Consider the following 23,956-nt stretch of genomic DNA (forward strand, 5'->3'; position numbering starts at 1 on the left):
GCGGAGGCAGGAGAATTACTTGAACCCAGGAGGTGGAGGTTGCAGTGAACCAAGATCGCGCCACTGCACTCCAGCCTGGGCGACAGAGCGAGACTGTGTCTCAAAAAACAAAAACAAAAACTAAAATTAGCTGAGTGTGGTGGCACGTGCCTGTAATCCCAGCTACTCAGGAAGCTGAGACAGGAGAATCACTTGAACCCAGGAAGCAGAAGCTGCAGTGAGCCCTGAGATCGCGCCACTGCATGATGACGACTCACTGCAGCCTCCACCTCCCAACGTCTAAAAAAAAACTAAAAACAAAATAAAGACAGTAAAAATTAATCCTTTTCTTTTAGGGAATGTAGCACCAATGAGGCCTTTCACATCAAGTCAGGCCTTTGACGTGGGTGAACCCGCCCTAAATTCAATCACCCAGATATCTGTATTTGCTGCCAACCAAGAAAAGCATGTGCTTACCGAGGCAGAGCAGTAAGGATCCAGGAAGTGAACCTTAATGGGGGTGTTCCCTCTTAAGGTGAACCCCAAGTCCCCTTCTTCTGCAGTGAAGCAGATGCTTTGAGGAGGCATCCATTGCTTGTTAGCCAAAAACACAGATAAGGGGCCCTTTGGAAGAGAGCATCATTAGGTGTAGGATTTGAAGGCTGGATCAGATGCTTGAAAGCTAAAGGGAATTTTGCCTGCTGTCCTTGAAGATCTCACTTGGCTTTGTTCAGGGACAAATGACACATCTGGGGGCATACATGCTACAGCAGTCATGCGAGAACCTGGAAAGCCATCTTCTCAAACATACCCAACATATTTTCAATAAAATTATCTTTTAGACATTGTATTAATTATCTTTTTCTTTTTTTTTTTGAGACATTGTCTCGCTCTATCACCCAGGCTAGAGTGTGGTGGTGTGATCTCGGCTCACTGCAGCCTCTGCCTCCTGGGTTCAAGTAATTCTCCTGAGTAGCTGGAATTACAGGTGCGAACCACCATGCCTGGCTAATTTTTGTATTTTCAGCAGAGATGGGGTTTCATCATGTTGGCCAGGCTGGTCTCAAACTCCTGACCTCAGGTGATCCGCCCGCCTCAGCCTCCCAAAGTGCTGGGATTAAAGACGTGAGCCACTGCACCCAGCCAAAATTATCTTAAATAAAATCTCTAATATAAACAATTTAAGACCAGGCATGTCATGCCTGTAATCCTAAGCACTTTGTGTGACCAAGGCAGAAGGATTGCTTGAGGCCAGAGGTTTGAGACCAGCCTGGGCAACATAGCGGGAACCATTCTCTACTAAAAACATAAAAGAATTAGCCAGGCATGGTGGTGCACGCCTATGGTTCCATCTACTCAGGCTGCTGAGGCAGGAGGACTTCTTGAGCCCAGCATTTCGAGGCTTCAGTGAACTGATTGTGCCACTGCACTCCAGCCTGGGTGAAAACAGAGTTAGACCCTGTCTAAAAAAAAAAAAAAAACAGGAAAAAAATCTCAGGTCAGGCATAGTGGCTCATACCTATAATCCCAGCACTCTGGGATGCCTAGGCAGGAGGATAGTTGGACCTCAGGAGTTTGAGACCAGCCTAGGCAACATAGCAAGACCCCATCTCTACAAGAAATAAAAATTAGTTGGACGTGGTGGTGTGTGCCTGTAGTCCCATCTACTAGGGTAGCTAAGGTAGGAGGATCGCTTGAGCCCAGAAGGTTCAGGCTGCAGTGAGCTATGACCATGCCACTGTAATCCAGCCTAGGTGACACACTGAGACCACATCTCTAAAAAAAATTAAAAAATATTTTAAAAAATTTCAAATAGACAATACCTAAAAACTACTTTTAAAATATGCTATGGGGCCGGGCACAGTGGCTCAGGCCTATAATCCCAGCACTTTGAGGGGCCGAGGTGAGGGGATCACTGGAGCCCAGGAGTTCAAGATCAGCCTGGCCAACATGGTGAAACCCTGTCTCTACTAAAAATACAAAATTAGCTGAGCGTAGTGGCACAGGCCTGTAATCTCGACTACTCGGGAGGCTGAAGCTGGAGAATCACTTGAACCTGGGAGGTGGAGGCTGCACTGAGCCGAGATCGCACCACTGCACTCCAGCCTGGGCAACAGAGTGAGACTCTGTCTCAAAAAACAAATAAATAAAAATATATGAGTAAAATAAAATATGCTATGGTCTGAATGTTTGTACCCTCCCAAAGTTTGTATATTAAAATATTAAAATTTTATTAATATTTATTAAAATTTAAAATGTATATTAAAATCATCAATGTAATTATTAGGAAGTGGGGCCTCTTGAGAGGTGATTCAGTCTTGGGGTGGAGCCCTCAAGAATGTGATACATGCTTTTAAAACAGGCCCAAGGGAGCTCATCACCTTTTCTGCCATGAGGACACAGGTAGAAGGCCCCACCTATAAACCAGAACATGGGCCTTCAGCAGATACCAAATCTGCCAATACCTTGGTCTTGGACTTCCCAGCCTCCAGAACTGAGAAATATATTTCTGCTGTTCATAAGCCACCCAGTTTGAGGCATTTTGTTATAGCAGCCCACATGGACTAAGATACCATACTCGCCAAAGTGAAGAGCTGTCCCCTTAGGTCATTTATGTAGAGAGCTTTCAACATACCAGCTTCTAGAAGAAGTCTGTGACTGTCAGGTTGGAGAACTGGGGTAATATAATGTCAACCTCTTGCTCAGTTTTAGCTAGAATAGAGGATTAGAAATGGGAGGAAAAATGTTTCTGTAATTGAAAGTGATCCTTATAGCCCGGTGTTCTGGCTCATGCCTGTAATCCCAGCACTTTGGGAGGCCGAGGCAGGTGGATCAATGAGGCCAGAAGTTCAAGACCAGTCTGGCCAGCATGGTGAAACCCCGTCTCTATTAAAAATACAAAAATTAGCCAGGTATGGTGGCAGGCGACTGTAATCCGAGTTACTTGGGAGGCTGAGGCAGGAGAATCACTTGAACCTAGGAGGCAGAGGTTGCAGTGAGTTGAAGTCTTGCCACTGCACTCCAGCCTGGTGACAGAGTAAGACTCCAGGGGGGAAAAAAAGAAAAAAGAAAGTGATCCTTGGGAAGGAGACAGTACAGAACTTTCTCTTAGTCACACATCCTTCCCCTCGGTTTAGACAAGTAGTACAAGAAGATGGAACACAGCTCAACCCCCGACCTAGGTTGAACTCTACCTTCCATTTGGGTACCTCCTGTGAGCCATAGGAGGTATAACTCATTCCCGAGCTGGGACCAAGGAGTGATAACCAGACACATTCCCATGGGGTTTCCTGATATTTAAGGGGCTTAGTGGGCTTCTCTGGCACTCATAAAACCCTAATGAGGAGGCTGGGCATGGTGGCTAATGCTTGTAATCACAGCACTTTGGGAGGCCGCAGTGGGAGGATCATCTGAGGTCAAGAGTTCAAGACCAGCCTGGCCAACATGATGAAACCCCATCTCTACTAAAAATACAAAAAATTAGCCAGGCGTGGTGGCACGCGCCTGTAGTCCCAGCTACTTGGGAGGCTGAGGCTTGAACCAGGGAGGCAGAGGTTGCAGTGAGCTCAGATCACACCACTGCACTCCAGCCTGGGTGACAAGAGTGAAACGACCTCTCAAAAACAAACAAACAAACAAAAAAACCTATTGAGAAGTCATCTATGTTTCAAGTGTTATTGTTATGGAAGTTCCATGCCTCACTGGACACAGTCCTGGGATACTAAGCTTTCTGTTTTCAACATTATTACTATTTTGAGACAGGGTGTCGCTCTGTCGCCCAAGCTGGAGTGCAGTGGTGCGATCACAGCTCTCTTGCAGCTCGACCTCCTGGACTCAGATGATTCTCCTGCCTCAGCCTCCCGAGTAGCTGGAACTATAGGTATGCACCACCACACCTGATGAAGTTTTTAAAATTTTTTGTAGAGATGGGGTCTCACTATGTTGCCCAGGCTGGTCTCAAACTCCTGAGCTCAAGTAATCCTCCTGCCTCGGCCTCCCAAAGTGCTGAGATTAGAGGTTTGAGCCACTGTGCTTGACCTTTTCATTATTAATGTGGTATGAGGATTTCCCAGTGAAAAGGAGGTTTGGCAAATCATAACCATTGACAGCTACATACCCCCACCAGCATCTTCACAGCATGCTCGGACTACCCTTAACATAAGGCTGGTCAATTTCTAACAAAGGATCCCAGGGCAGGCTGATTCTACACGAGAACAAATAGCATAAAAAGTGTATCTAGGCCAGGTGTGGTGGCTTACCCTCGTAATCGCAGCACTTCGGGAGGCCAAGGCAGGCGGATCACTTGAGGTCAGGAGTTCCAGACCAGACTGGCCAACATGGTGAAACCCCATCTCTACTAAAAATCCAAAAATTAGCTGGGCGTGGTGGTGGGCGCTTGTAATCCCAGCTCCTCGGGAGGCTGAGGCAGAAGAATCACTTGAACCCAGGAAGCAGAGGTTGCAGTGAGCCGAGATCATGCCACTGCACTCCAGCCTGGGCAACAGAGCGAGACTCCATCTCAAAAAGAAAAGAGAACTCCAGGGCAAAATAAGCACCTCGGTCCCTGCCCTGTGCAGCCCTCCTTGTGCCAAGCACACAGCAAGGGCTTGCTCAACCCCCACAGGCCAGGCATACTCTTTCCGCGGCACAGGCACCCCCACAGAGGGAACACAGTCTAGGTTACTCACCAGCAACACTGGGGGCATGGATCAGGTTCAGCAGGTCATCATCCTCCTGGTGCTGGGCGTACATGAGCCGGGAGCGTTCCTGTGCCACACACAGCACCTTCTGTAGCACCTCAATGCTCCGCAGCTTCTTGCAGAGGCTGGCCTCCCACACTGACTCCTCGTGATGAGCCATGGCTCTGCGCAGGTGGGACTTCCCTGCAGATGGAAGCCAGCACCCACGTGACTTGGAGATCCACCAAACAGAGCATAAGGGCCCAAGAGGCAGCCCAAGAGGTTGGATGTTCTCTTTTCTAAAGGATCTGCCTGGATAGCTAGAGCCCGTGATACCCTACCTTGTTTTAACCTGAGTGACTCTCTCCTAGCAGAGAGAGCCGGACAGACTACATTTTAGTTTCTTCACTTGCAGCCCCCTTTATCCCCCTTAAGGGAATAACTAGTGTAAGCTGACTCCAAGCACATCCAGGAATGCAAACTGCTGATAAGATACTGAGGCAGGCTGTACCAGCAGCTCCTGGGGATGTGCTCAGTGGCAGGTACCTAAAGCCCCTGCATTTATCTCTCAGTGATAGTTTAAGCCCCTGCACCTGGAACTGTTTATTTTTTGTAACTGCTTCTATAACCAATTACTTTTTATAACTTTTTGCCTATTCTTCTTCTGTAAAATTGCTTCAGTTAAACCCCCCTCCCCTATTTAGACCATAGTATAAAAGAAAATCTAGCCCCTTCTTCAGGCCCAAGAGAATTTCGAGCATTAGCCGTCTCTCGGTTGCCGGCTAATAAATGACTCCTGAATTAGTCTCAAAGTGTGGCATTTCTCTACAACTCGCTTGGTTACAACAAGCCTTTTATTAAAATATTATTTTATTTCATTTTATATTTTATATTTAGAGACAGGGTCTCACTTTGTTTCGCATGCTGGAGTACAGTGGTGCAATCATGGCTTACCACAGCCTCAAACTCCTGGGTTCAACTGAAATTCCCGCTTCTGACTCTTGAGTAGCAGGCATGCACCACCACACTTGGATAATGTTTTCATTATCATTATCATTTCATTATCATTGCTATGTTGCCCAGGCTGGTCTCAAACTCCTGGCCTCAAGCAATCCACCTGCCTTAGCCTCCCAGAATGCTGGGATGACAGACGTGAGTCACAGTGCCCAGCCCAAGCCTCCCTTAAATGCATATGTAATAAGCTCACTTGTGTCCATAAGATGTTCACTCAACAAATATTTACCAAATGTGCTGGGCACTAGAGATAAAGCAACAAGTAAACAAACTGCCCCCACATTCATGGAGTTTACATGTAGTGGTTGAAGACAGATAACTAACAAGACAAGAAATATGTAACGGATGGGGTGGTGATGAGGTTATAGAGAAAAATAAAGCAGGGTAAGCGGAGATGGTAAGAGAAGACTGGGAATGGGGTTGTCCTATGATGGGTGACCAAGAAAGGCTTTTTTTTTTTTTTTTTTTTCTTGAGACGGAGTCTCACTCTGTCACCCAGGCTGGAGTGCAGTGGCACAATCTCGGCTCACTGCAACCTCCGCCTCCCGGGTTCAAGTGATTCTCCCACCTCAGCCTCCCAAGTAGCTGGGACTACAGGCACACACCACCACATCTGGCTAAGCGTTTGTATTTTTGGTAGAGAAGGGGTTTCTCCATGTTGCCCAGGCTGGTCTCAAACTCCTGACTTCAAGCTATCCTCCCACCTCAGCCTCCCAAAGTGCTGGGATTGCAGGCATGAGCCACCACACCCAGCCAAGGAAGGCTTTGTGATATGGTCCTTTTTGAACAGAACCCTGATGGATGTGAAAGAGCAGCAGGTGCGAGGGCCCTGGAGCAGGGGCACACACAGGTGTTCAAGGGCAAGGAGGAGCTAAGGTGTGCCTGGAGGCAGGGAGGGCAGAAGAGAATGAGTGCAGGGAAGGAGCAAGGCCAGATCATGATGGATCTCACGTGTGCGAGATGAGGGCTCTCACTCCTGTTCTGCGTGAGATGGGAGCCCACTGGGGTGTGAGCAGGGGACTGATGTGATCTGGCCTGCATGACCAGACTCTGAAGGGACAGCAAGAAAACCAGCTATGAGCAGGGCAAGCCACGTGACCGCTCTGGGTCTCAGTTTCCTCAGCTGTAAAATGGGGATGCCATGAGACCCACCTCATAGTGTTGTGTGGGGTTTAAGTGAGTAAATGTTTCTTACATAAGCACTGTACACATGTGGCTTCCACCAGGGCAGCAGGGTTAAAGTGGCCAGATTTGAGTGTGTCTTCTAGGTACAGCCAAAGGGATTTGCTAATCAAATGTAGGGTGAGAAAGTAAGACAAGAGGTTAGGTGTGGTGGCTCGTGCCTGTAAACCCAGCACTTTGGGAGACAGAGGCAGGAGGATCGCTGGAGGCCAGAAATTCAAAACCAGCCCGGGCAACATAGTGAGACGGCATCTCTACAAAAACCTTTTTACAATATTAGCCGGGCATGGTGGTGCATGCCTATAGTCCCAGCTACTCAGCAGGCTGAGGCAGGGGGATCACTTGAAGCCAGGAGTTCAAAACCAGCCCGGGCAACATAGTGAGACCACATCTCTACAACAACCTTTTTACAATATTAGCCGGGCATGGTGGTGCATGCCTATAGTCCCAGCTACTCAGCAGGCTGAGGCAGGAGGATCACCAGGAGTTTGAGGAGTTCGAGGCTGCACTGAGCTGTGACTGCACTACTGCACTGCAGCCTGGGGGGCAGCAAGACGCTGTCAAAGAAAGCAAATGAAAGAAAAGGAAAGAGGAAAGGAGGGAGGAAGGGTAGATGGGGAGGAGAGAAAGAAAGAAAGAAAGAAAGAAAGAAAGAAAGAAAGAAAGAAAGAATAAAGGAGAGCGGGGAAAGGAAAGGGAAAGAAAAGGAAAGCAACAAGGAACAAGAAAAGGGGAGGAGAGGGGAGGGGGGAGGGGAGAGGGGAAGGGTGAGGGGAGAGGAGGAAGGATGAGAGGAGAGGGGAGGGGAGAGGAGAAGAAAGGGGAGAGAAGGGGAGGTGGGAGAGGGGAGGAGAGGAGGGCAAGGATGGGAAGGGAGGGGAAGGGAGAAAGGGAAGGGAAGGGAGAAAGGGAAGGGAGGGGAGGAGAGGGAGGAGGGGAGGGGAGGAGAGGGAGGAGGGGAGGGGAGGAGAGGGAGGAGGGGAGGGGAGGAGAGGGAGGAGGGGAGGGGAGGAGAGGGAGGAGGGGAGGGGAGGAGAGGGAGGAGGGGAGGGGAGGAGAGGGACGAGGGGAAGGGAGGAGAGGGAGGAGGGGAGGGAGGAGGGGAGGGAGGAGGGGAGGGGAGGAGGGGAGGGGAGGAGAGGGAGGAGGGGAGGGGAGGAGAGGGAGGAGGGGAGGGGAGGAGAGGGAGGAGGGGAGGGGAGGAGAGGGAGGACGGCGGAGAGAGGAGAAGAGAGGAGGGGAGAGAAGGGGAGAGGAGGGGAGGGGAGGGTAACAGACAGGAGGGAAGAGGAAGGGAGAGAACGGGAGAGGAGGGGAGGGGAGCAGAGGGGAAGAGAGGAGAGGGGAGCAGAGGGGAGAGGAGGGGAAAGAGGAGGAAAGAAAAGAAGAGTAGAGAGTGAGTCCAAGGTTTCTGGCCTGAGCACCTAGAGGGGTGGGAGTTGCCATCACTGAGACGGGGAAGCTGCGTATGTGTGCGTGGGTGCAGATTAGGGTGGTGGAGGTGAGGTCTGCACATGGGAAGAGATATTCACACTGAGACATGGCAGAGACCAAGCCAGGACACTTCATTACAGTCATTAGGTGTTCTTAGTAATTCAGCCATGCATAAGGAAATCAACAAACGTCTCCTTCCCTGTTAGCATGATACAGGCCACCCTGTGGACCCCAAGGGAGATGGTTAAAGTCCTGGCTCCACAGTGGGAGGCCTGGGTGCTATGGAACCCATGAGAACACAGCCTGGGAAGCCCTCTGAGGCTCAGGACTGCACCTCATGACTTCTGAACCCAAAGTGGCCACGATGACTTGGAACACCCCCCTCTCCCGGGCCCTCTTCAGGGACCTCTCTGTGGCTGTCTGTGAGCAGGACCAGCTGGGCACCAAGTGGGACCCACATCTGGGTGCAGAGGGACACGCACCCAGCTGTCGGCGCTGCTGATCATTCTTCAGTGTGGTCAAGGGTGTCAGCCCCTCTGGCATGTGGTCGTAGAGCTGGGACAGGCACTTCTCCTGGTGGTCCAGATCCGTGCCTGGCTTCACTGCAAAGAGAACCACAGGTTAAATCCCCTCTCATGGACCTGGCCACAGACCCACATAGAGATTTCTCTTTCTACCATGTCTCTAGTTTCCTTTCTTCTGCAGTTTCACAAGGCATTTGGGATCATGGCTCTCCTTTCTGCCCCTGGACACACCCCAGGCAGTCTGACCCTCAAGCTTTTTTTTTCTTTGAGACAGTCTCACTCTGTCACTCAGGTTGGAGTGTGGTCTCACTCTGTCACCAGGCTGGAGTGCAACGGCACAATCATAGTTCACTGCAGCCTTGAACTCCTGGGCTCAAGTGATCCTCCCACCTCAGCCTCCTGAGTAGTTAGGACTACAGACATGCACCACCACATGCCAGGCTAATTTTTAAATTTTTTTGTAAAGATGAGGTCTTGCTACATTGCCCAGGCTGGTCTCAAACCCCTGGGTTCAAACGACCCTCCTGCCTTAGCCTCCCAAAGTGCTGGGATCAAATGTGTGAGCCACCATGCCTGGCTACCCTGAAGCTCTTGCTCATTGGAACCAGTCATGCTCCAGAGGTTCAGAATTTTTTTTTTTTTTTGAGATGGAGTTTTGCTCTGTCGCCCAGGCTTGGGTGCAGTGGTGTGATCTTGGCTCACTGTAACCTCCACCTCCCGGGTTCAAGTGATTCTCCTGCCTCAGCCTCCTGAGTAGCTGGGATTACAGGCACGTGCCACTATGCCCAGCTAATTTTTCTATTTTTAGTAGAGACGGGGTTTCAGCATCTTGGCCAGGCTGGTCTCGAACTCCTGACCTCATGATCCACCCATCTCGGCCTCCCAAAGTGCTGGGATTGTAGGTGTGAACCACCACACCCGGTGAGGTTCATAATTTGACCCTGAGCCCCCACACGCTACCTCCTCTGACTCACCCACCACACAGAACCAGCTAGCATAGCCCAGACCCTGTCATGCCTGGCCTGCACCCCTCTGCAGGCCTGCACACCTGCAGCACAGCCCCTTCCTGCTTCAACCACACCCTCCCTGGTGCGTATCCTGCTCTCAAACCTCACAAAACCACTCTCCACTTCCCCCGCACCCTCGGCCTCTGTTCCTGTGCTCAGACACTTTACTCCCTCTAGGCTGACCCTGCCCTTCTGTGCAGATGGAAAAGTTGAACTCAAATGTCATCGCCTCTGAGACGCCATCAATGACTGCACCATGGAGTCCACCTGCTGCTGCATTTGTGTCTCTGCAGCAATCACCAAGGCACTATATGGTATTTCTATTTGTTTCCACATTTTGTCTCACCTAATAGACTATATAGTACTAGGAGTGGTGGCTCACACTTTCAGAGAACCTACAGCGTATAAAGCATTATTGAGCTTTGCATACAGGCCCTTCATTTTCATGACAGCCTGTGAGGTAGATTCTCTCCATATACCCATTTTACAGATGAGAAAATCGAGGCAGAGGACAGCTAAGTAACTTGCCCAAGGTAATACAGCTCATTCATGGCAGAGCTGAGATATGAACCCAGGAAGTCTGGCTCCAGAGGCTGTCTTTTTAATTCCTTGGGAGGCTGCCTGGATTAGTACTCATTAGATCAAAAATCCCTGGCCAGGCACCGTGGCTCATGCCTGTAATCCCAACACTTTGGGGAGGCCAAGGCAGGACAATTGCTTGAGGCCAGGAGTTTGAAGCCAACCTAGGCAACATAGTGAGACTCCATCTCCTCAAAAAAAATTTTTTTCAGTTAACTGGTGTAGTGGCATGTGCCTGTAGTCCCAGGTATTAAGGAGGCTGAAGTGGGAGGATCACTTGAGCCCAGGAGTTCAAGAAGGCAGTGAGCCATGATCATACCACTGCACTCCAGCCCCATCTCTAAAAATAAATAAAATAAAATAAAATAAAATAAAATTCCGATCATCACAGTTTTTTTTGCATTATTTTTTATTTTCTTATTGTTAGTTTTTTTGAGATGGAGTCTTGCTCTGCTGTCCAGGCTGGAGTGCGGTGGCACAATCTCGGCTCACTGCAACCTCCACCTCCCCGGCCCAAGCCATTCTCCTGCCTCAGTCACCGGAGTATCTGGGATTAGAGGCACGTGCCATGCCCGGCTAATTTTTGTATTTTCAGTAGAGACAGAGTTTCACCATGTTGGCCAGGCTGGTCTCGAACTCCTGACCTCAAATGATCTGCCTGCCTTGGCCTTCCAAAGTGCTGGGATTACAGGTGTGAGCCACTGTACCCGACCTGCATTAATTTGGATTCTTTTAAAATATTACCTTAAAATGTTACTTATCTTGATGCCAGCATTTTTGGCATTCCCTTAGATTCTAGATTCCAGGTGAAAATTCATCCTCTTGCACACAGGCAGAATTAAAGGTGCCTCCTCTTCCTCCCTCTAAAGAAGCTTATAACCCCTAACCCCACCATGGCCTGTGCAGCAGCTGCCTCAGTCATGGGTCATTCTCATCCTCTGCCTTCAGCCTGTGAGCATCTCCAGGGAAGGCAGTTAGCTCTCGCTCAGCTCAGAATCACCCCTGGGGCAGCTGGACCACAGCCCTGGCCAAACCCCTGAACCCCACAGGCCTTACCCTGGTGGTCGATGAGGAGGATGGCAGTGAAGTAGTGGGCCAGGGCCGCATAGTGGTGGGCCTTCACGCAGGCCAAGCTGGCCCAGGAGTAGGGGATGTTCTCTTTCACCAGCGCCTGGCTCATGGCTGCGTGCAGCTGTTGGTAGACCTCTCCCACCTGAAATAGAAGGGGCATTGGGAAGGGACAGCCTGGCACAAGGGCCCTCACGAACCCATTTGCAGAGAAAGAGCCCTTTCTTCTTCTCATACAACAGCCCCTGCCAGGGGCTGCTCCAGAATCTGGGAGCAACTCCAAGCAAGCCCTCATTCTGTCATTGTCACAGTTAACAGGTGGATCAGGCTGCTGTCATTATGCTGATTTTTAGGTTAAGCGGCAGATGGAATCAGTGATCCATATCTGAAACACCAACACTTGCCAAGAAAACTCAAGCCAGCAGTACTGGCTGGAGCTGGCACAATGCCCAGGTCACAGGCAAGCTCCCGTGGGAAGGCCCCGCTACTTCCAGTGCTCCTGTGCCAGCATTTCCTGCCCACTCCCCAAAGTCACAGGAACCAGGGAGTCTTACCTTGGCAGCCTCCTGAGCCACCTTCACCAGCATGAAGAATTCATTCCGGATCCCAGGAAGGCTGATTTTCTCAAACACGCTTTCTTGGGCTTCTGCAAGCATCATTTTGACAAGCACGCTGAGCATGGCAGGGCTCATGTCATAACTTGGAGTATGGGTAAATGTCTCTTTCAGGTAGTTTAAAACCCCTAAAAGTGGAAAATGTTTTGCCCATTAGTTCGGGTTTACATTTACTTCATCACGTTGCTGTAGAGAAAGATAGGAGGCCAGGTGCGGTGGCTCATGCCCATAATCCCAACACTTTGGGAGGCCGAAGCGAGCAGATCACTTGCGTCAGGAATTTAAGACCAGTGTGGGCAACATGGTGAAACCCTGTCTCTACAAAAAATACAAAAATTAGCTGGGTGTGATGGCGTGCGCCTATAGTCTCAGCTCCTCTGGAGGCTGAGGCAGGAGGATTGCTTGAGCCCAGGAGGCAGAGGTTGCAGTGAGCTGAGATCTTACCACTGCACTCCAGCCTGGGTGACAGAGCAAGACTCTGTCTCCAAAAAAAAAAAAAAAAAGGAAAGATAGGAGAAAAAAAAAAAAGAACCAGTGTCCTACAACATATTAAAAAGTTTGATTCTCAATTATATGGTCCAGCATTTCCAATCCTATGATATATATCCCCAAACAGTTGAAAGTGGGGGCTTAAATGATACTTGAACACCCGTGTTAATAGCAACATTATTCACAAGAGCTGAAAAGTGGTAACCACCCAGACATCCATGAGCAGTTGAATGATTAAACACAATGTGGCCTATCCATACAATGGAATATTTTTCAGCCTTAAAAAGGAATGAAATTCTGACATATAGTACAGTGTAAATAAGGGCATTATGCTAAGTGAAACAAGCCATTCACAAAAGGACCAATATTGTAGGATTCCATTTAGATAAGGTACCCGGAATAGTCAAATTCACAGAAACAGAAAGGAGAATAGAGGTTAGCTGGGGCTGGGAAAGGGGGCAATGGGAAGTTATTGCTTAACTGAGTACAGAGCTTTGCTTATCCATCATCCAGATGAAAAAGTTCCGGAGATAGCTGGGCACAGGGGCTGCTGCCTGTAATCCCAGCTACAAGGGAGGCTGAGGTGGGAAGGTGGCTTGACATTAAGAGTTCAAGACCAGCCTGGGCAACATACTGAGACCCCTGTCTCTTAAAATATATATACTTTTAAAAAATGTATTTATTTTATTTATTTTTGAGACAAGATCACACTCTGTTGCCCAGACTGGAGTGCAGTGGCACGATCATGACTCACTGCAGCCTCAAACTCCTGGGCTCAAGCGGTCCTCCCACCTCAGTCTCCTGAAGAGCTGGGACTACAGCCATGCACCACCCCACACCCAGCTAATTTTAAAATTTTTTGTACAGATGGGGTGTGCCTATGTTGCCCAGACTGGTCTCCAACTCTTGGATTCAAGTGATCCTCCTGACTCAGCCTCCCAAAGTGCTGAGATTTCAGGTGTGAGCCACCTTGCCTAACCAACAAAACAAAATTTTAACTTCTGGAGATGTTTAGTGGTAATGGCTGCACAACACTATGAATGTACAAATGCACTTAATGCCATTGAACTGCACACTTCAAAATGGTTAAAATGTGCTTCTGGTTGGCAGGATAATTTTAAAATTTTAAAAATTTAAGATAATCGTTAAAATGGTAATTTTATGTTGTGTTATTTTACTATAATAAAAAAACTGGTTAAAATAGTCCATTTTAAGTTATATATGTATATTTTAACACTATTTATTTATTTATTTATTTATAAATAAACGCCCAGGCTGGAGTGCAGTGGCATGATTTCAGCTCACTGAAACCTCTGCCTCCCAGGTTCAAGCGATCCGCCTGCCTCAGCCCCCCAAGTAGCAGGGGATTACAGGTGCCCACCACCATACACAGCTAATTTTTGTATTTTTAGTACAGATGGGGTTTCACCATGTTGGCCAGACTGGTCTTGAACTCCTGACCTCAGGTGATCTGCCTGCCTCGGCCACCCAAAGTGCTGGGATAACAGGTGTGAGCCACCCCACCCAGCCTTTTAACCCAATTTTTAAAAATTGGATTATCTTCCAAAACACTTACATCTCTATTGAGTAGAGAAACCAGCCTGCTCCCCACAACTCCTGTGTCACCTGGGACAAAATTCCATCACGACAGGTATGGAGATGCAAGCAGAGAGCAGGCAGAAGGACTGAGGGGCTCACAGGCAGCCAGGCTCACACATAAGATCTGAGTCATTCAGCAGTCCAGGGCTTTTCCCCTGGACCTCAAGAAAGATCTATTCTGGCCAGGCGCGGTGGCTCATGCCTCTAATCCCAGCACTTTGGGAGGCCGAGGCGGGTGGATCACCTGAGGTCAGGTTCGAGACCAGCCTGGCCAACATGGCAAAACCCTGCCTCTACTAAAATTATAAAAATTAGCCAGGCATGATGGTACACACCTATAATCCCAGCTACTCAGGAGGCTGAGGTAGGAGAATCACTTGAACCCGGGAAGCAGAGGCTGCAATGAGCCAAGATCTCACCACTGCACTCCAACCTGGGCGACAGAGTGAGATTCCGTCTCAAAAAAAAAAACAAAAAAAACTCAATCCGTCTGCTCCAATGGAAATTTTCATGCTGCAGCCTTCCACTGACTTCTTTATAGTTTAGAAAATTAACTGTCCAAAGCGCTAACTGACAATCAATCTGGAACTGAAATAGATTCTCTCATATGAATCCCATCCAACTGGGTCCTCTGGTTTTGTTGCTAAGCAAAAAAAAAAAAAAAAAAAAAAAAAAAAAAATCCCCGCCCTGCGGAGGGATGGCACCTGCTGTTTTGAGCTGTGAGCTCCGTGGGGGTTCCCTCACCCTCCCCACTGCTCTCCCACTTGCTTCATTTCATCTGTAATTTGTCTCCACTGCTATAATCTCAGGGACAGGACACAGAGTGCCTGCCTAAGATTCCCCAGAAAGATGAGTCCAGAAAAAAGATTTACAACAAAAGAAATCAACTCATACTTGGAATCTTAGCATATCGCTTCATCCCAAGAGACCAATCTTTCATTTTTTTAATTAATTAATTATTTTTTGAGACAGGTTCTTGCTCTGTCGCCCAGGCTGGAGTGCAATGGCACGATCTTGGCTTACCACAACCTTGGCTGATCCTTCCATCTCAGCCTCCCAAGTAGCTGAGACTACAGGCATGCACCACCAGCTAATTTTTGTACTTTTTGTAGAGATGGAGTTTTGCCTTGTTGCCCAGGCTGATCTCAAATTCCTGAGCTCCAGCAATCCACCCACCTCAGCCTCCTAAAGTGCTGGGATTACAGGCATGAGCCACCATGCCTGGCCTATTTCTTTAATTAAAAAAATATATTCTTTTTGACAATCATAGTTCACTGCAGCCTCAAACTCCTGGGCTTAAGTGATCCTCCTGTCTTAGCCTCTGGAGTAGCTAGAACTATGGGTGTACACCACCACGCCTGGCTAATTTTAAATATTTTGTAGAGACAGGGTCTTCCTGTGTGGCCCAGGCTGGTAGGACCAATCATTGTAACATCAGAAATTTCACAATGAGTTGAAGTGGCAAAGCTCTGGTTCTTCACAAGCTTGCAGGGCAAAGTGATATCAAACAATGATCCACATGGGTGGAAGGGGATCACACCCCAAAGCAGAATGTTAATGATCAACCTAGAAGGCAACACACTATAGAGCTAGTGTGGAGAACACACTGTGGTCTACACTGTGCCCTGCTCTTGCATCCATCCCCACGGGGAGTCTGACCCAGACACAGGCCCTGCTATGGGGGAGCAAGGCAGAACCCGTAGGCAAGGGTGAGCCGTGCCAGGCTCACCCACAGCACTGGGTCTGGTGACCCCGGTCCTCTACAGGTGTAAGCACTAGGCTGCTTTTCTCCTCGACCCCACACCTCGTTCTCATACTAGGATTACCTGAGGTCAGGAGTTTGAGACCAGCCTGGCCAACAGGGCAAAACCTCATCTCTACTAAAAATACAAAAATTAGCCGGGCATGGTGGCAGGTGCCTGTAATCCCAGCTACTTGGGAGGCTGAGGCAGAAGAGTTGCTTGAACCCAGCAGGCAGAGGTCGTAGTGAGCAGAGATTGTGCCACTGCACTCCAGGCTGGGTGACAAGAGCAAGACTCTATCTCAAAATAAACAAATAAATAAAATAAAATAACAAAAGACAGTTCCCAGAAGAAGGGAACTGAGCTATGAGAGACATCCTTTGAATGCATCACTTGACAAAGGGTTGAGAACACCCACCTCATGCTGGAGAAGTTGGCAGAATGCAGGTGACATAAAGGCATGGAGGGGCAGGGTGCGGTGGCTCACCCTGTAATCCCAGCATTTTGGGAGGCTGAGGCAGGCGGAACACCTGAGGTCAGGAATTCGAGACCAGCCTGGCCAGGATGGTGAGACCCCATCTTTACTAAAAATACAAAAATTAGCCAGGCGTGGCAGCAGATGCCTGTAATCCCAGCTACTCAGGAGGCTGAGGCAGGAGAATCACTTGAAACTGGGAGGTTTCAAGCAGTGAGCCAACATTGCGCCACTGCACTCCAGCCTGGGCAACAAGGGTGAAACTCCATCTCATAAATAAATAAATAAATAAATAAATAAAGGCACGGAGAGTAATACGCACAGATAGGGTACACCTAATACAAGAAAAAGAAGCCTACAGTTTCACTATTTGGGAAAAGTTATTCTGCTCTTCATGACAGTGTTGAAAGAAACAGTTATGCACTGCCATCCCAGGGCCACTTGTCTGGAAAAGATCAATCATCAGCCACAGGATTCACCATGTACATCAGCCATCCCAGACTGAGGTCTGAACCACCGAGCAAGTTTCTTTTTTTTTTTTCTGAGATGGAGTCTGGCTCTGTCGCCCAGGCTGGAGTGCAGTGGCGCGATCTCGGCTCACTGCAAGCTCTGCCTCCCAGGTTCATGCCATTCTCCTGCCTCAGCCTCCCAAGTAGCTGGGAATACAGGTGCCCACCACCAGGCCCAGCTAATTTTGTGTATTTTTAGTAGAGACGGGGTTTCACCATGTTAGCCAGGATGGTCTCGACCTCCTGACCTTCGTGATCCACCTGCCTCAGCCTCCCAAAGTGCTGGGATTACAGGCATGAGCCACCGCGCCCGGCCAGAGCAAGTTTCTTAATGGGAAGTTACACCAGAGCTGAAGACTGGTCTGGCCCTTGCAGGGGATGACCTGTAGACCCTCTTCAGTGGTGGGTCCCCTGGTGCCACCAGGCGGGGCCAAGGCTCTGTCCAGTCAGCCCTGGAGGAGACATACCTGCAGCTCTCTGAAAGGCATCTATGGCACTCTGCAGCCCAGCCTGCATCTGCCAATAGCGCCGGGTCCCAATCTGGGTGTAGAGGGCCCCAGTGTTGAACAGGACACTGGCCTTCTCCAGCAGCAGGTTCTGCTGGCTGACCAGAACCCCAGTGAGGGAGTCATACCTATGTGAAAGAAATGCATTCAGGGAATACAGATTACTTGGCTAGTTAATGCTACTTTTGGATGCAAGTGGAAAAAATTATTATTATTATTATTATTTTTTTTTTTTTTTGAGACAGAGTCTCGCTCTGTCGCCCAGGCTGGAGTCCAGTGGCGTGATCTCGGCTCACTGCAAGCTCTGCCTCCCAGGTTCACACCATTCTCCTGACTCAGCCTCCCAAGTAGCTGGGACTACAGGCACCCGCCACCACGCCCAGCTAATTTTTTGTATTTTTAGTAGAGACAGGGTTTCACCGTTTTAGCCAGGATGGTCTCGATCTCCTGACCTCATGATCCGCCCACCTCAGCCTCCCAAAGTGCTGGGATTACAGGCGTGAGCCACTGTGCCTGGCTCTATTATTATTTTTTTAAGAGTCAGGATCTCACTCTGTTGCCCAGGCTGCAGTGCAGTGGTGTGATCATAGCTTACTGCAGCCTCCAACTTTAGGGCTCAATTGATCCTCCCGCCTCCACCTCATGAGAATAGCTGGGATTACAGGTGCATGCCACCATACCTGCCTAATTTTTTTTTTTAATTTTTGTAGAGATGGGGTCTTACTATGTTACCCAAACTGCTGTTAAACTCCTGGGTTGGCTGGGTGTGGTGGCTCACACCTGTAATCCCAGCACTTTGGGAGGCCAAGGTGGGTGGATCACCTGAGGTCAGGAGTTCGAGACCAGCCTGGCCAACATGGTGAAACCCAGTCTCCACTAAAAATACAAAAATTAGCCAGGCATGGTGGCGGGCGCCTGTAATCCCAGCTACTCAGGAGGCTGAGGCAGGAGAATTGCTTGAACCCGAGAGGCAGAGGTTACAGTGAGACGAGATTGCACCACTGTGCTCCAGCCTGGGTGACAATAACAACAACAACAAACTCATTTCTTCAATAAAATTCAAGAATGCACATGCACTGAGGCTTTTGTTTCCAAGCAAGATGACAGGACTAATCACACTGACCGCCACAGCCACACACACAAATATCTGATGGGGTAACTTTATAAACACAGCATGGGACATCCAGACAATGGACTATTACTCAGTACTAAAAATGGAGCCTTTTCAAGCAAGCCTTGAAAAGATGCAGAGGAAACATTACTAAGAGCCAACCTGAACATTGCTACCTACTGTATAGCACACTGTGTGAGTCCAATATTCTGAAAAGCCAAAAACCCTGGAGACAGAAGAAAGATCAGGGGTTGCCAGGACTTAGGGGGAGGGAGGGAGGAACAGGCAGAGCACACGGAGGATTTTTTCCAGCAGTGAAACTCTTCTGTATGACACTGCAAAGATGGATCACTGTCACTCTATGTTGGCCAAAAGCCGCAGAATACACAAGTGCAAGAATGAACCCTAATGGGAACTATGGACTCTGGGTGATAATGATGTGTCAGGTAAGTTCCTCAATTATAAAAAAAAAAAAAATGCGCCGGGTGCGATGGCTCACGCCTGTAATCCCAGCACTTTGGGAGCCCGAGGCAGGCAGATCACAAGGCCAGGGATTGAGACCAGCCTGGCCAACGTGGTGAAACCCCATCTCTACTAAAAATACAAAAATTAGCCAGGCGTGGTGGGGCACACCTGTAGTCCCAGCTACTCAGGAGGCTGAGGCAGAAGAATCACTTGAACCCAGGAGGCGGAGGTTGCAGTGAGCCGAGATCACGCCACTGCCCTCCAGCCTGGGCAACAGAGCAAGACTCCGTCTCAAAAAAAAAAAAAAAAAAAAAAAAGGCCGGGTGCAGTGGCTTACACTTGTAATCCCAGCACTTTAGAGGCCAAGGCAGGTGGATGGCTTGAGCTCAGGAGTTTGAGACCAGCCTGGGCAACATAGTGAAACCCCTCTCTACCAAAAATACATGGTGGTGGCATGTGCCTTTAAGCCCAGCTACTTGGGAGGCTGAGGTGGGAAGATGGCTTGATACTGGGAGGCAGAGGTTGAAGTGAGCTGAGATCACACCACCACACTCCAGCCTGGGTGACAGAGTGAGACTCCGTCTCAAAAAAAAAAAAAGAAAGAAAAGTGTGTGTGTATATATATATATAGCTTCTCCTAAATGAAATATGGCAATTACTAACCCCTCATAATTCTTTCTGAAATCTAAAACCTCAGGATTTGTTTTACTTTTTTATTTTTTCAGACCAAGTCTCACTCTGTTGCCTAGGCTGGAGTGCAGTGGCATGATCATGACTCACTGCAGCCTCAACCTCCTGGGCTTAAGCGATCCTCTCATCTGAGCCTCCCAAGGAGATGGGACTACAGGCATGTGCCACCCATGCCTGGCACATTTTCTCTAATTGTTTTGTAGAGATGGGGTCTCACTGTGTTGCCTAGACTGGTCTCAAACTCCTGGGCTCAAGTGATCCACCAACCTCGGCCTCCCAACATGCTGGGATTCCAGATGTGAACCACCACACCCAGCCTAGGACTTGTTTTATTTATTTATTTATTTATTTATTTATTATTTTTATTTTTTGAGACAAAGTTTTGCTCTTTCAACCAGGCTGGAGTGCAGTGGCGCCATCTCAGCTCACTGCAGCTTCTGCTTCCCGGGTTCAAGCAATGGTCCTGCCTCAGCCTCCTGAGTAGCTGGGATTACAGGCGCCCGCCACCACACCCGGGTAATTTTTGTATTTTTAGTAGAGACATGTTTGTCAGGCTGGTCTCGAACTCCTGACCTCAGGTGATCCACCCACCTCGGCCTCCCAAAGTGCTAGGATTACAGGTGTGAGCCACCGCACCTGGCCCTAGGACTTGTTTTAAAGTTTACTCATGAACCAAGGGGTATGCAGACAGCTTCTCCCTAATTCATGACTAAGGAGAAACCACCTTTCACCATGCAGACAGCCTGGTGCATTGTTAGGAAAAGTCATCCCCCTTTCCTTTGCTTTCCATGACGAAGGCATCAGTAGCCAACCATCGGCTATAGAAACATTCAATTCTGATACGCCCCGACCTTCTAGGATGTATTCTCCTTTCACTGACACTCCTAACGACATTCAGAGAAGGGGTGCAGCATCTCCAAAGTACTTTTTTTTTGTGGTTTTTGTTTGTTTGTTTGTTTTTTTAATACAGACTCTCACTCTGTTGCCCAGGCTGGAGTTCAGCGGTGCAATCTTGGCTCACTGCAACCTCTGCCTCCCAGGTTCAAGCGATTCTCCTGCCTCAGCCTCCCAAGTAGCTGGGACTACAGGCATGCACAACCATGCCCAGCTAATTTTTTGTATTTTTTAGTAGAAGCAGGGTTTCACCATATTGGACAGGCTGGTCTCGAACTCCTGACCTCGTGATCCACCTGCCTCAGCCTCTCAAAGTGCTGGGATTACAGGTGTGAACCACCGCACTCAGCCTTTTTTTTTCTTTTTTGAAACAGGGTTTCACTCCTATCACCCAGGCTGCAGTGTGGTGGTGTGATCTAGGCTCACTGCAACCTCTGCCTCCTGGGCTCAAGTGATTCTCCTGCCTCAGCCTCACGAGTACCTGGGACTACAGGTGCATACCATCGTACCCAGCAAATTTTTGTATTGTTTGTAGATATGGGGTTTTGCCACATTGCCCAGGCTAGTCTCAAACTCCTGGGGTCAAGTGATCTGCTTGCCTCAGCCTCCCAAAGTGTTGGCATTATAGGCGTGAAAACCACTGTACCCGGGCTCCCAAGTATTTAAAGTATACTAATCTTTGAAAACACCAATTGGGTCTACGGCCATACCACCCTGACGTGCCTGATCTTGTCTGAAAATACCAATTGTGGAGAAGAATCAAATCCTCTACTTCCATTTTTTAAATCTGATCTAAGCTGAGTGTGTAGCTCATGCCTATAGTCCCAGCTACTCAGGAGGCTGAGGCAGAAATATCACCTGAGCCCAGGAATTCAAGACTAGCCTGGGCAACACAGTGAGACCCCATTTCAAAAGAAACCTGATCTATTTCTGTTTGGTGCTTTTGTCTCACTGGACAAGACCTGATTTTCTCTCTCTCTCTCTCTCTCACTCACTCACACATACACATGCATGCCCCAGTCCAATCTGAGACAAGAATCTTGCTTCTGACTAATTCCATTTCAGAGCCCTGTGCTTCCCCAGTGATACAACAAGCAAGAAAAATGTCTCCTCTCCTTGGCTCACTTGTTCTGAGAAGCAAGAGGCCACAGTCTGTTGGGGCCATCTCCCTCGGATCACCTTCATAAATAAATACCAATGTATTGACATCTTTCTAGACTTCCCTGGATAAATGCAAGATAGGAAAGGGGGCTGAGGTGCACACGGGTGCACCCCGGATAAATGCAAGATAGGAAAAGGGGCTGAGGTGCCCGCAGAGGGGTGTCTGTGATGCTGAGGCTCCGAAACTGTGGCTGCCATAACACGTGAAGCGCCAGCGCAGACCTCAAGCACCTACCAGGTGAACAGGAGTCCCATCTGCCGCGTGGGTGGGAAGAATCAATTCTCAACAAAGCCCAGCTGCATGAAGTATGTCATCAGCAGTTCCACCCTGGCCTCATCCGGGCTGGGCGTCCGACAAGCCTGCGAGGAAAAGAACCCCAGAGGGCATGAGCAGAGGAGGACACAGCTGACAGCCCTTCCCGGAAGGTGCCCTGCACATACGAGCAGGTGCCTGTAACTATTTCTGCAGTATGACGACCTCACTGCTGGCATCATAAACTCTAGGAGGGGTGGAAAGAACCTGGCAGGAAGTCAGAAATCCTGGAATCCAGTCCCAGCCCTGCCAGGAGGCAGGTCTCTCCCCTTCTATGGTTTTCCTTTTTTTTTTGAGACGGAGTCTTGCTCTGTCACCCAAGCTGGAGTGCAGTGGTGCGATCTTGGCTCACTGTAACTTCCACCTACCAGGTTCAAGTGATTCTCCTGCCTCAGCCTCCCGAGTAGCTGGGATTACAGGTGTGTAGCACCATGCCCGGCTTGTTTTTGTATTTTTAGTAGAAACGGGGTTTTGCGATGTTAGCCAGTCTGGTCTCAAACTTCTGACCTCAGGTGATCCACCCGCTTCAGCCTCCCAAAGTGCTGGAATTACCAGCATGCACCACCACGCCCAGCTAATTTTTGAATTTTTAGTAGAGACAGGGTTTCACCATGTTGGCCAGGATGGTCTGGAACTCCTGATCTCAGGTGATTCTCCTGCCTCCGCCTCCCAAAGTGCTGGGATTACATAGGCGTGAACCACCGCGCCCGGCCTCCTTCTACAGTTTTCTTATGCAGCAAATGGAATGGATGATTCCAGCACCCCCCAACCATCACCTCAATCTGCCCACGATTCTGTTAAGACCACAAGCATGCAATAATGGGGTTCCCTGAAGACTTGGAAAAGCTACCCTCCCCTCTCTGCTGCACACAAAAACTTACTTGTCTCGGATCCATAAGATCTGTGATTTCATCTTCATATTAATAGCCATCTTCACTGTAATGTTCCAGGATAAAATCCTTAAAGAAAAATGAGGTTAGATACTATAAAATGTGATTGAAAACCATGTATGTGCATAACAGTAATATGTCATTTGTGAACCTGTTTCTAAAAAGGCAGAATAAAGAAAAACTTACAGTGATTTTCAAAGTGGGGGAATTTATTTTCTTAATTTATGTAGTTATTTTTATATGGAGTCTTGCTCTGTAGCCCAGGCTGGAGTGCAGTGGCACAATCTCGGCTCACTGCAACCTCTGCCTCCCAGGTTCACGCAATTCTCCTTCCTCAGCCTCTCAAAGAGCTGGGGTTACAGGCGCCCACCACAACGTCTGGCTAATTGTTGTACTTCTGACCTCAGGTGATCCACCCACCTCACCCTCCCAAAGTGCTGGGATTACAGATGTCAGCCACTGTGTCTGGCCATAGAATTTTTTTTTTTTTTTTAAAACAGGGTTTCACTCCCGTTGCCCAGGCTAGAATGCAATGTTGCGATCTCGGGTCACTGCAACCTCCACCTCCCAGGCTCAAGTGATTCTCATGCCTCAGCCTCCCAAGTAGCTGGGATTACAGGCATGTGCCACCATGCCCAGCTAATTTTTGTATTTTTAGTAGAGATGGAGTTTCACCACATTGCCCAGGCTGGTCTCAAACTCCTGGGCTCAAGCAATCCATCTGCCTCAGCCTCCCAAAGTGCTGGGATTACAGGTGTGAGCCACTGCACCCCATGCCTATGTTTTTAAATGCTGTGTTGCTTCAGTAAAAGTGAGAGTTGAAGTTAATTTTTTGCTTAAAAATGTCTTTGTGTCTGCGCATCATGGCTCATATCTGTAATCCCAGCACTTTGTGAAGACAGGGCAGGTAAATCACTTGAGCCCAGGAGTTTGAGACTAGTCTATGGCCTATACATTCAACTATACTGCAAACACTGCAGATATTCAGGGGCTCAGACTTGCAATTCTGGGCCTCCCTCAGGACCCAGACA

The 23,956-nt window shown here is 48.8% G+C and overlaps 1 protein-coding gene across 1 annotated transcript in view; it reads right to left on the reverse strand.

The window, feature by feature from the left end:
- LOC129393867 (rhophilin-2-like) overlaps positions 1-22,966 on the reverse strand; it is a 36,261-nt gene extending 13,295 nt beyond the window's left edge. Inside the window, 9 exon segments of the mRNA XM_055097995.1 lie at positions 457-603; positions 2,615-2,691; positions 4,668-4,841; positions 7,041-7,056; positions 8,769-8,890; positions 11,455-11,611; positions 12,021-12,208; positions 17,363-17,529; positions 22,917-22,966. Coding sequence (XP_054953970.1) covers positions 457-603; positions 2,615-2,691; positions 4,668-4,841; positions 7,041-7,056; positions 8,769-8,890; positions 11,455-11,611; positions 12,021-12,208; positions 17,363-17,529; positions 22,917-22,966 — 1,098 coding nt within the window.
- Between the last annotated feature and the right edge of the window lie 990 nt (positions 22,967-23,956).

This window comes from Pan paniscus, chromosome 15 (genome assembly GCF_029289425.2).
Source record: "Pan paniscus chromosome 15, NHGRI_mPanPan1-v2.0_pri, whole genome shotgun sequence".
Taxonomy (NCBI): Eukaryota; Metazoa; Chordata; class Mammalia; order Primates; family Hominidae; genus Pan; species Pan paniscus.